Source organism: Zalophus californianus, chromosome 15, assembly GCF_009762305.2.
Source record: "Zalophus californianus isolate mZalCal1 chromosome 15, mZalCal1.pri.v2, whole genome shotgun sequence".
Classification (NCBI taxonomy): Eukaryota; Metazoa; Chordata; class Mammalia; order Carnivora; family Otariidae; genus Zalophus; species Zalophus californianus.
In genome coordinates this window covers 55,943,686-55,957,385 of record NC_045609.1, presented here as the reverse complement: position 1 = coordinate 55,957,385, position 13,700 = coordinate 55,943,686, and the positions used below count along the sequence as shown (strand labels likewise).

Genomic DNA, 13,700 nt, shown 5'->3' with positions numbered 1-13,700 from the left:
AAATAAACAGTTTTGGTGTTAAGCAACCAAATTATAAATAAACTTTTAAAAATTACAGTTCCTAAGCTAGAGAGGACTGTCTTATTGAGCAGATTCTGCAGTGATCAGTTAAGTGAGGGGATTAAGTGAACTTCTAGAACTAAGTTAGACTAAAAGCACAAAGATCTAGGAATAATAAGTCAAAGGCCAGATAAATGCACAAAATATCCAAGAAGATGACAAGTGTAAAATCTACGTAAACTCATAAGAGAATGTTAGAAGAGGGAGTAAAGGGCATAGTCAAATGGTCAGGCAAAACTCACACAGCCAAAGAAGACCGGGGGTGGAGGAACGTGGCAGAAGCAACAGCAAAGAGAGGACTTTGGTACTCGGACAGCTCTTACCTGTGCTTCAGTCGCCCTTATATTTCATTTACTCTGGTGAGAAACCCCAAATGAGCCTTGCCTCTAAGGCTAGCTGGACAGAGTAACAAATGTGGAGAAGATAAAAGGGAAAAGCAGGCAGAGCATTTGACACAAATCCCAGAACATCGTCTGTTAAGGATGCTACAGAATGAATTTTAATACTCAGTTTGGATGCTTGGTGAGTGACATTTCCATTTATTTCCAAGTCTAAAAGGTCCATGAAAAACTGAAATTATGCTTGGATGAAGCCAGAATAGATGCACTTAAGGAAAAAGGTACTTGTTCAGCCCAGTGGTTTCTAGTTTGGGATTCTGGTGGTTACAAAGGTCAATCTGGATGGTGGTTAATATTTCTCCAAAAATTGTATATTTTGCATTTATTTGTTATCATCTGATGGTTCATTCATTCAGGCATGCATGCATGCATTTATTCATTCATTCAACAAACTGCCATTGTTTCAAGGATCTCTCTCCCTAAGAATGGTCTCAGTTATATAATTTTGTTAAAATATCTGTGCTTTATCTTCAGCAAAATTTAGATGAAACATATTGTCACCATAAGGTATAAAAGTTATGCCACATAATAGCAAAGAACAAGGTAAGATAAATACTAGGGATTTTCTCTCCTCCCTCTTTCATTCTTTTATTTTTATTTTTAATGGAGATGGGTGTTTTTAGTAACCAAACTGGAGAAAACAGAAAGATATTGCAATGTTGGGTGTGTATGTGTATTGGGGAGGGAGGGGGCTCATTTACAAAATGTCAGTGAATGTGTTATATTATAAATTAGGATGGGGCAGAGACATTGCCAGTTTCTCATGGTATGACAGGCACCATGCAAAAAATAATCTTTTCTAAGATTATGCCAGTCAACTGAGGTCTTTCTCTTCTAATGTATACTAGGACCATAAAAGTCGCATTACATATAATATAAGCACTCATTGAGTGTCTACTATATGCTAAGCATTTGGATATGTGTTAGCAATTGACAAGAAAGAAGAAAGAGAAAGAAAGAAAGAAAGAAAGAAAAAGAAAGAAAGAAAGAAAGAAAGAAAGAAAGAAAGAAAGAAAGAAAGAAGGAAGAAAGAAAACCCTACTCTGCAGTCAAGCAGGAAAGAGATTAGGAAAACAGAAGACAAATATACAGACTGAGACTTCACAGAACTGCAACCCAGCTGAAATCAGTTAAGTCCCTAATTGGATTAAAATGATTATCCCCACTCAATATGCCTAACAAAGCAAAGGACAGAACCTTTCTGAAAGAAGGTATCTTTAGAGCTTTTATAACTTTTCATATGTAATATTTGCAATACAATAGTCATAGACCTTGTCTTTTATTAAGACAAGTCTAAATGAGCAAAATGAAGAGGAAAAAAAATAAAAACAGACTCTCAGGAACCCAGATATTGTAGTTACTAGATATGGACTTTAAAGTGGCTATCATTAATGTGTTTTGTAAAAGAGAAAATACATGAAAACATGGCATATTCTAGGAGGAAACTGGAATATATACATAAGAATCAAATGTCAAATCAACATTTTAAAGCTAAAAATATACTGAAATTAAGAATTCATTAGACAGGTGATTCTGGGAATATGGTGGCACTATAGTTTTAGATAGTCCCAAATCTCTACCATTAAAGCATGCAGAGCAACTAGATAGCAAAGCCAAAAATCCATGGACAAGATCCATAACAAAACTACATCTCCAAGAATCCCTCGTGAAACCCAAAATACAAGTGGATGGAGACAAACCACCAACAGTAGAAAGCTTGCATAGTGTTGGTGATTGTTTGGAAGAAATCAGAGAAGCAGTGAAGCATCTGAAGGTCCTGACAGCAGGAGAACCCAAAAGAGCCAACAGTTAGTTGCTCACCAGAAAGTGCAGCATGCCAACTCAAAAACAGCAGCTAAAACTGGAAGAGGTTTTGTCTGCTCCAACTGTGGGGAGTGCAAGGGCTTTTGGAGAGGAATAAAGGGGCTTAGAGGAATCTACTTCCTCAGAATTTTTAGGACAAGTCTTCACACTAAAGAGAAACTGCTAGGAGTGGAATAAAAATTGAGAAGGCCAGCGATCACAGAGATTAAGGAAAGAGAAGATACAAAAAAATATACAGGAAGGGAAATACAGCCAAGAAATTTCAGAAATCCAGCCACTATATATTTTTAACACTACACAAAAACAACATAGTTCTGTAACATTATTAGAAAAGCCATCGGGGGGGCCTGGGTTGCTCATTTGGTTAAGCATTTGACTCTTGATTTCAGCTTAAGTCATGATCTCTGGGTCCTGGGATGGAGCCTTGCATCAGGCTCCCTGCTCAGCAGGGAGTCTGCTTGACATTCTCTGTCTCCATTTCCCTCTGCCCCTCCCCCTGTGTGCACTCTCTCTCTCTCTCTCAAATAAATGGATAAATCTTTAAAAAAAAAAAAGAGATAAGAAAAATGAATAGACAGCAAAATAATAACCCCATAAAGTACAACAGAAAGAAATCCAAAAACAGATAAAAAAAAATAGAAATGGGGTGCCTGGGTGGCTTAGATGGTTAAGCGTCTGCCTTTGGCTCTGGTCACGATCCCAGAGTCCTGGGATCGAGCCCCACGTTGGGCTCCTGGCTCAGCGGGGAGCCTGCTTCTCCCTGTCCCTCTGCCTCTCCCCCCTGCTCATGCTCTATCTCTGTGTCTCAAATAAATAAATAAAATATTTAAAAAAAAATAGAAATGTACTTTCGAATGAGCTAAAAGACATTGAGAAAATTTTTACGACATTTAAGAACATAAATCAGAATTAGAAAAACAGAAATGAGGTGACAGAAAGTGACAGAAAGAATTAAAAATAAAAAAATATTTTAGAAATTAAGCCTAAAATAGAAGGAGCACAAGGGCAAAGAAACACCACAAAAATGGACTTTTTCTGAAGGTGAAGAGGGAGAAATCTTTCTAAATAAAAAAGAAATGAATAAAGAGAAAGAATTCATTGGATGGATTTAACAGGAGCTAAAACAGAGCAGAAAATTAGATAAGTGAACTAGAAGACAGATCAAATAAAAAATATTCAGTCTAAAGATTGGAGAGAAGACAAGGAATAAAAAATAAAAAATAAAAGCAAAATAAGACACAAGGGACAAGTGTACTTAAAGTCCCAGAACAAAAAGAGGAGACTGAGGTATCAGACATATTTGCTAAGAAAATGGCTGAGAATTTTTCTAAAACTGATGGAATCATACATTCAGGAAGTTCTAATACCCTAAAGCAGAATAAATATTGAAAAACTCACAGCTTAACATATTACAGTGGAAATTATTGAAAACCAAAGAGAAAAACTGAAAATGCAAATAAGACTTAAATTGGCTTTTCAAGGGGCACCTGGGTGCCTCAGTCAGTTAAACATCTGACTCTTGATTTTACCTCAGGTCACAATCTCAGGATTGTGAGATCGAGCTCCATGTCTGGTTCCATTCAGAGAATAGATTCTACTTAAGATTCTCTCCTCCCTCTCCCTCAGCGGCACCCCCCAAAATAAATAAATAAATAAGTACTTTTTAAAAAAGATGGCTTTGCAATAGAAACAATGAGATTCAAAAGAGAGTGGAAAGCTCTCTTCAAAGTGCTAAAAGCAAAATAACATCCAATCTAGAACTCTAGACCTAAAAAAAAATACCCCATCTCAGATTTTTATTTTATATATTTATTTTTTACTTCAGGGGCATGCTAGAATTCTCCATTGGACTTGCGAACTTCCACAAAGGCACTCTTGTCCATGGGCGATTGTCAGAATCAGTGTACTTTGGGGAGGAAGACAACAGAAAACTCTTATTCTGCCATTATCATGATACCATTCTTTCTAGCTTTATTCTTCTTTATCAAGATTGTTTTGGCTATTCAGGGTCCTTTGTGGTTCCATATGAATTTTAAGATTGTTTTTCTGTTTCTTTGAAAAATACCATTGGGATTTTGATAGAGATTGCATTGAATTTGTAGACTGCTTTGGGAAGTATGGATATTTTAACAATATTAAGTTTTCCAATCCATGAACATGTGATTCTTTCCATGAGACAGTCTTTTATTTTTTTAAAGAAACTATAATTAAAAACATTCCCACAAATAAATTTCCAGGCCAAAATGGATTCTTCCAAACACTTAAGAAATAAATAACACCAATATTGTACAATTCTCCCCAGAGAAGAGAAAAAGAAAATAAATATATTTTTCATACAACGGAGTTCTATATAGCAAGAAGATTAGCAAATTATTATTGCATGCAGCAACATAGACTACCTACTCTATTATTACATTTATGTAAAACAGGCAAAGTAACAGGTAAGAGTAATCTACAGTGGTAGAAGTTATAATAGTAGTTACCTTGAGGGGAAATAGTTACTGGAAAAGGACATGAGGGGGCCTTCTGGAATGTTGGTAATATTCTATCCTTGATCTCAAGGGTGATTACACAGGTTTGTTGACTTCATGTAAATTGACCAAGCTAATATACTTGATATATTTATATTTCTGTATGTAAAGATAACTAAATGAACACATTGCTAAAATCCCTCTCAGAGCCTTGGAAAGGGACCTCTGCAAAGTTAGGGACCCTAAGCTTCAAATTCATTAGTTTCACAGCAAAACTGCCTCTGACTGAGGCAATGGCAATTCTCTTTTAGGTGTACTGATCTTAAGACACCAGATTGAGGGGCCCCTGAGAGGCTCAGTCGGTTGAGCATCCAACTCTTGATTTTGGCTCAGGTCATGATCTCAGGGTCGTAAGAACAGAGCCCCACATCAGACTCTGCATACAGTGGAGTCTGCTTGAGATTCTCTCTCTCTCTCTCTCTCTCTCCTGCTGCCCCTCCCCCCTCTAAAATAAATAAATCTTAAAAAAAAAGAGAGACACCAGATTGAGCTTTCTAAGAGCAATTCTATATATGCAATTGAGGATCAGGACAGAGATCTGGGAAAGATACATGTTTGGGAGTCACCAGCAAGCACATGGTAGTTGCAGCCATGGAAGTTCGGATTATCAGGCAAAGAGTATGAAGAAAACGAACATAAAAAGACCAAGGACCTAATTATACATCCTCATCATTGAGTTTTTTTGCTTCTGGTTGGGTAGAATTCTGCTCATCAAATGATCAGAAGTTCCGGTAGACAATTGTATACCTCTGTAATTTATCGAAGTGGGAAAATTAATTAAAGCTTAAATGCATTTTATATAGTAAAATGATAAAAGGTTTTCTTAGCAGCACAAAGTGTTGGTATATTTTTAGAAAGTCCTGAGAATAATTTATAAGCAGTATAAAGAGATGAAAAACATACCACAATATAAGAAAAAATTTTTTTATTTCCTGAATTCTCTGGGAAAGAAATAGAAACTAGGGAAGAAAAGAGCATATACCATATATAAAGAAGATCCTTACATGTTACGGAAAGACAAGGAGACGCCTAAAACTATTAATCTCTTCAGTTGAGGGAGAGCCCTCATTTCCTCAGGCTGAGAAGTATCAACCTAAGTGCTCTTGCTATTAATATGTCCCTGCTATTGGAATATGCAAGAACTAATGGTAACAATTATGAAGAAGAAGCATTAACTACAGAAGGAAGGCATAGAATTACTGGGAAGAGCAGAAGTAACTCACAGGTTCAAAGCAACAGAGGGAATAAAGAATAATATCCTGTAAGTATTTTTAGTAGGTATTTTTCCACTTTATATCTACTTATAGCCATATTTCTTATGTATGGAATGGTTAAGGCAAATGAATGGGCAATTGAGTTTTTGTACATAGTTCTGATTTAAAATTTTCAAGCCAATTTTTAAATATCACTATTTCTGTCTAAATATTTCTTCTCATTAGGTTAACGGACTGTTACTTTTCATAATGTCTTAGAATACATATAAACTTTGTTTCTTTGATTATGAGTATAATATATATTCATTTTTGAAATTCAGAAAATAGAGAAAGAAAGAAAATAAAAAATCCTATGTCCTACTATCCAGAGATAATTATTTGATATATTTTCCCACTCTTTTAATCTACCTACCCATATATGTACGTATTTATTGATTCACTGATTCATTCATTCATTCATCATCTGTTTTATAAAATTAGGATCATATATGACTTGCATTCGGCTTTTTCACTTTGCATTTTGAGTATTTCCCGTATCACTGAATATTCTTCAAAAACATAATTTTAATGGCTATTTTACATTTCATCATAGTCTTGCCATTACATTACTAGATTTACTAATATCTTTACAGGGTGAATTAACACCAGAAACACATAAGTTATAACTGATATTATAAGAATTCTTCTAACCATAATCACAAATAAACTGTTGTTGGTTACCTTTCTGTATATGGTCTTTAGCGCTGGATTTAAAGATCTCTTGCTTGTGGTTAGCCTGAAATTCCATGACTGTCTAATGGGTGAAGGTAATGACATAATTTCTCCACTCTCTTCAAACCAACACTTTCCCTATCAAAAATATTCAAGAAATACTGTAATAAAATATTTCACTAAAAACAAATGTCACATACTAGCAATGAGTGGTGTAACTTATTAGCTGGCGCACTTGCCTCTTCTAGGGTAAGCAGGCGATCTTCCATTTTGTTGCAGGTCTTTTTATGTATTTGTGGCTTTCTCTGAATATAGAATCCTTCATCTTCTAAAATGCGTGGAATCATATCTTTTGGCAGTTTACGCTGGTTGACCACTTAACAACAAAACCTAGATATTACTTTGAAGTCCAAATTATTAAACTGGTATTGACAAAACAAGGAAAAAAAGGTAACTATCATATAGCCTACCACTAAAGTTTTGTAGGAAGTCTAAATATATATATATGATAAATGATTTCTTTTAACCAGTTTCCTTAAAGTCAGAGAAGATTTGAAGAACAAATAAAGAAAACTTTCTGTAATTTTAGATCAGTACTTTTTATCTATCCAACATACAAAGAAGCTATTATTCTATAATATGATTCATTAATGACTTAAATATTTTGTTGTAAAGAATTTTACCTGGAGAATTACTTGGCACAAAAATGTTTGCCTGTTGTTTTTTTATTTGTTCTTGATTATCTTCATATTCAGCAGCTTTTACTTCAAGTAAATCTGGGGAAATGATTTCCTCCATAAAATCTTCATCTTGGCCTTCAGCAAAATTTTGTAAATTATCACCAGGTGAAAAATGTTTGGGGTAACTATCATTTACCGATCTCTATTGAATACAAAAAGAAAAAATAAGTAAATATGCTGTCCCCATGATTATATATAGATAAGTGAGATGTATTGGGACCTTGCTGTGAATTGTCTTTGAGCCATGCCATCTAGTTCAAGTTCAAGCTGAAACTGTTATAATAAAATTTCATTGAACATACGAAGAACTCATTTAAGGCTTAATAGTATACAGTATGATTTTTCTATAACCTTTCTTTGCAATTCACAATGAAGGACTAACTGAAATAGAACTACAGTTCAAGTCCCTCCTCTCCCATGGAAAACGACCTGAGATATTGGACTATGGCATTTCAACCACTGAGAATTCACAGTGTAAGGCAAAGCCCAGAGACATCAGGCCATGCAGTCTTAAACTGCATTTTTTTTTTCACCATTCAGAAAGCAGTATTACCTAAAATTATATGGAGCAGTCATGCTGGTTTCTGGATATTTATTTATTATTATTATTTTTTAAGATTTTATTTATTTATTTGACAGAGAGAGAGAGATAGTGAGAGAGAGAGAGCACAAGCAGGGGGAGTGGCAGGCAGGCAGAGAGAGAGGGAGAGGGAGAAACAGGCTCCCCGCTGAGCAAGGAACCCGACGTGGGGCTCGATCCCAGGACCCTGGGATCATGACCTGAGCCGAAGGCAGCTGCCTAACTGACTGAGCCACCCAGGTGCCCCTGGATGGTATTTAAAAGAAAAAAAAAGCTTCAACATAGAAGTCTATGGCAGGGTGATTATAGTGAAATTCTGAAATATGATAGATACTATAAAAACTACAAACAATCTGAATATAGGTATCAAAACACATGTATTACTAAATATAAAAATGGATACTTTTATATCAGGATCAGAAATTTTATATGAGTCTCTTCACACACACAAAAAATCATCAATTTATTCTTGATTGACTTTACTTATCTAATTTGAAATCTATATATATTGAAAAACAGAAGGAGACAGAAAATGTGTGAGTCATGCAAATAAAATCCCTCAATTTTCCAAAACATACATTTGTGGATAAATAATTAAATTAAAAAATAATCACAGAATTCCTTTGAATAGAGAGCCTTACATGGCTTTGACCAGCTCTGACGAAATTAAGAAATTAACATAGTTAATCAACACTTAGGTTCATATCAAGTCATCACGACATCGCACCCTCTCTCTTATCCCCATCATGAAATCAAGAAAGTATTTTACATCAAAAAACCTTTGTGACATCTTTTCCAGAATTCAAACCAGGTATGACACTGACATCTAGAAGCAAGATTTGGGGGATCTCTACACAGAGGATCTCTGAAGATTCCAATTACCTACCAAAAGGGGCTCGAGCTCCCATTATCAGGCATCCCTCATAATACCCCTGGTGTGGACCAGGGCTTACAACAGGCCTTCAGAGATAAGGTTTGTCCTGACGGCTGAGTAGGGCAGCCCTCATCTTGGATCCCAGCCTTTTATTTGTGACCAAACAAGTCACTTTTATAAACCTTACTCTATTCCATTGGCCTATATTTTTAGCCTGAGACAAACTGGATTTCAAACAATATAAGCCCCATCTGACCAACTATTCCTCATTTAATCTAAGGCTAGCTGCTCTCCCAGATCACCTTCCTGGTCTTCACTATGCAGCTCACAGCAAAGCAGTGTCTGTGCTATTAGGTGTTGTGTGACAGGGAGTATGAGGCTAGAAGGCATCCATCTAACTTTCCATTCATAACTCTAGATGGATACACCTGAGCATGGTCTGGTAAAAAAGAGATGTTACCCCCCATGTCGCAGGAACACACCTTGCTAATTGTGGTGTAAGTAGAACCGTCAGAAAATAACCTTGGACCTCACTCTGGGCTGCCCAGACAACATATTTGGAACCAGGACTCCCTTTTCTCCCAGCAGGAAGAAACTCAGCCTCGCAGACAGTGGTTTTCTCCTCTCTGTGATGAGGACAATAGTCTCCTATGGACCTCAAAGTCACCAGGTACAGGGCAATGGCTTTTTAAGACAAAGCCTCTAAACAACCCACATCTAAACCTGACTTACTAAAGCCCAAATAGCCTGTTTGCCTCACTGATCTAATTTCTCTCATGCCTGCCCTCTGGGAAGGAAAGGCAGCCATAATGACAGTACCTGACCCTGGTATCCTCTGGGTGGACCTTCTCTTATTTTCCCAGAAAAGCTCATTCCTTAACCCATATTGTGAGACTCCAGGAGGTCAGATGACTTGGCAGAGCATGCACATGTTTGAAACTCATTTATTCAATATTCATTGGAATATTCATTGAGTGTCTAATATGTTTCAGGAAGAAAATAAACAAAAAGATATAGAAATATATGCTCGGTGGTGATAAGTGTGTTGAAGGAAAAAAAAAAAGCAAGACAAGAGCATAGAGAATACCAGCCTAGGTGGGTGGGGGGTACTACTGTAGATAGGGTTGTCAGATACAGTATCTTAAATGATGATGTGTCATTTGAACAGAGACCCAAAGGTAGTGAGAGAGAGAGCATGAGGATAAGGGAAGAGCTTTCTAGACAAATAAAAGGTGCAAAGTCCTTTGCATGTTGTGAGGAATAGGAAGGAGGCCAATCTGGCTGGAGTTTGGTGGGAGAAGGGCAAAGTGGTAAGAAATGAGGTCGAAGAGGTACCAAGGGGGTCAGGTCACATAGGCTTTGGAGGACTTTAGCTTTTATTTTACGTGAGATAGGAAACTATTAGAAGGTGTAAGCAAAAGAATGATCTGTCTTAGATTTTAACAGGAGCACTCTGACCACTGTATGATATAGAAAAGAGACTGTTGGGGCACTAGTGAAAACAGAGGGAGGCACTGGCAATGATCCAGATGAGAGGTTATGGTGGCTTAGACTAGGGTTATACCAGTGGAAGTAGTGAAAAGTGGGTCAAATTCTGGAATACTTTGAAGGTAGAACCAACAGGATTTGTGATGAATTGTATATGAGGTCTGTTAGTAAAAGAGGACCTGAGGATGACACCAGGGTTTGGCTGAGCAACTGGAAAAATGGAATTGCCATTTACAAATATGATTCTATTCATATAAAAGTCCATGTATGTGCAAGTCTGGGCATAAGCATTGAGAAATGTGTGAAAAATGATAGTGGTTTATCTCAGAGCAGTGGGATTTCATGTGATTTTTAGGTTCTTCGCATGGTTTTCCGCATTTTAAGAAATAATGTACCATACTTTCCTTAAACTTTTAAAAGAGAAAGCTCTTTTTATCATAGAAAAACCAACAAAGAAGGAATGAAAGACTGGGCAGGTTGAAAAGAAAGGGGGATGGAAAGGACTGGAAAGTAAATTGGGTGTCCAAGAGGGACTCAGGAGGCCTGAGGGATTAGGCAAGGCTAAGCTGCGTCAGAAGATCCTGGGTAGAACTCCAGGGGACAGTAGTACTGGGGGAGGGGACCAAGGAAACCATGCAGAGACTTAAGGCAGAGAGGAACTGGAGAAACTGTAGAGGAAGAGGAGCAGACAGGGAGAGCAAAGGGATGGACAGTCATGGGAAAGACCCATGAGATCGACTGGTATGGGAGGAGAGGACCACCAGGGAATAACAGGGGGCTGAGGAATTTGGGAGGCATGGGGAAGAACTGCTAGAAATTAGAAGGGTCTGGGATCAGACTGGGAGGGATGAAGAATGAGGCACCTATGGAGAGTAACGGAGATTACGGAGAACTGGGTGGTGGGGGGGAGGCGCTTGGAGAGGAGGACAGGAACAACAAAAGAAAAAGAAGACACAGGCTTTGGAGCTGACAGCCAATGCTTCCAGCTCTACTGATGTTTCACCTTCTATCCCTGAGCTTCCTCATGTTTAAAGTAGACATTACAGTAACACTTGCCTCATGCAATTACTGTAAGGATTGAATGATGTAATCCATATTAAAAATTTAGCACAACATTGGGCATCCAGTAAGTACTCAATAAATGTTTGGAATTATCATTTTGAACAGATTCTTAATTCAAAGAGAAGAGGGTGGCTCAATAATAAAAATTTCATCTCCCATCCAAGTATTTCATTCTATGCCTTTAATAAAGAGCTAATTTGCCTGGGACATGAGAGGAAGGGAACAGATCCGACCTGCTCTGAACACCAGCCCACAGCTGAGCCTTCTTCACCACTTGGCATGAAAAACCAAAGACCTTCATCCAGGGAGACTTCGATCTGTGGAGTAAACAACAGCAGACCAGTATTTAGGGTGGAAAAGAGTATTTTTTCTGCTTATCAGCGGAAGAAATACTTTTCTGTAATATGGTAAACAGTAACTGTCATCTTATTCATGAGCAAGGAGCAGCAAGAGTCTGTTCAGTTCATTACATTTTTTGGGTTTTGTTTTGAAGGTTCTGGTAACTACAATAAGAAACAGAATAAAGTAGAGCCCAAATGCTCTGCCTCCCAAACTATCTCTTCACTCTAGCCAGAGTACTAAGAGTATACTTTACAGTGTGATCAAAATGGGGCTCAGGGCAAATCTTTACTTTCTCTCCCTGTTTTTGGATGCTCTCATGGATGTGTGCGCTCACACACAAGTACCACCCAGCCCACCTACATTCTTTTGTGGTTATAGACAGTTAAAAGTATTAAGGGGGGGGTGCCTGGGTGGCTCAGTCGGTTAAGCGTCTGCCTTCGGCTTGGGTCATGATCCCAGAGTTCTGGGATCAAGCCCCGCATCAGGTTCCCTGCTCAGCGGGAAGCCTGCTTCTCCCTCTCCCACTCCCCCTGCTTGTGTTCCCTCTCTTGCTGTGTCTCTCTCTGTCAAATAAATAAATAAAATCTTAAAAAAAAAAAAGGCATTAAAAGGGGCATATCCTTAGTTATAAATTTGCTGATAAATAAGCTTTCATTTTTCAGTACTGTCAAGTCTGAATCTTTTAAATGTAAATCACTTAGCACTTCTTTCTCACACACATATTAAAAATGAACTGTTTTTAGGGAGATTTGGGAAGGAATTAATTGTATAATAAAAAGTAAAACTCATAGTTACTAGAAGTCAAATAATTTAAAAATATATAAAATACAAAGCTTATTTTATATCCTGTTTGTATCTACAATTTAGCTGTCACATTAATTTTAAAAAAGTTATTCACCCTGCAACAATGCCGCATTTCGAAACTGTCAGTAGGTACTTTACTTCCCTTTATCTCTGCTCATCACAAAACCACTTGCTAAGCAGATACTCTTATCTAGCAGTTGGTATGGGGAGTCTTAGAAGCCACTATCTCTTCTTTTTCACCTCTTTTCTTGACACTCCTGGACCAACTTTGACAAGCTTCCAATTTTTTATTATTCACAGTTACATAAATCCAAATTAGGCACACTTTTATTTGTTGAATGAATAGCATGTATACACATCTTTTTTTTTTTTAGTCTGCTTTTATGTTTAAATTTAATTAATTCTTACTAAGCACCCAAGAGGAGCATTGTGGGGGAGACAAAGATGATTTTTAAAAAATTCCTTGCATTTTAAAATTTGTAGAGTTAGTCTTGTTGCTTATGGAAGAAATGACTAATTGTCCATTATTGTCTTTCCCCCATCTCTAATAACAGAATCTTTTAGTGGGGGACCTAAATATTTTCCCCACATTCCTTTAAGGGAAGTAATGTGTGCAGCTTGCAGGTCTTGTCCTGTAAGAGATCAATCTGCAACCCTCTGGCTCTTTCCTTCTTTCCCTGTGGCCAGCAAATAAGGCACTGAAACTTTCCCACTGGACTCTGAGATAGAAACCATCTGCTGAAGATGGCAGAACTCTCCCAGCAGTTTATACTACTTACCTTTTACAACTAGAGAGAAATAAAACTTCGATCCTAATTAAGACATTTTACTTGGAATCTTTTGGCTAAAGGTGTTCAGCAACCTTTACCCTAAATAAGATAGTTCCCCAAAACAGAGTTGTTTTGTCATTTCAAGTTTCAAAATGTGATTACACATTGAGATGTAAAACAAAATCTGTAAGCCGGGGATCACCTATAATATTTTATTGTAATTTTTTAGGACAAAAATAATGTCAGGTACAAATAGAGAATGCTGCAAATTGGTATGAGGGATCTTTGTGGAGTGACAACAT

The 13,700-nt window shown here is 37.2% G+C and overlaps 1 protein-coding gene across 1 annotated transcript in view; it reads right to left on the bottom strand.

Annotated features, from left to right (window-relative positions):
- The window catches only part of LOC113920294 (protein CC2D2B-like), a 53,267-nt gene that overhangs the window by 31,929 nt on the left and 7,638 nt on the right, over positions 1-13,700 (bottom strand). Inside the window, exons 6-9 of the mRNA XM_027590645.1 lie at positions 11,716-11,799; positions 7,422-7,620; positions 6,978-7,114; positions 6,748-6,876 (exon numbers count right to left, since the gene is read on the bottom strand). Coding sequence (XP_027446446.1) covers positions 6,748-6,876; positions 6,978-7,114; positions 7,422-7,620; positions 11,716-11,799 — 549 coding nt within the window. The remainder of the gene's footprint in view (positions 1-6,747; positions 6,877-6,977; positions 7,115-7,421; positions 7,621-11,715; positions 11,800-13,700) is intronic.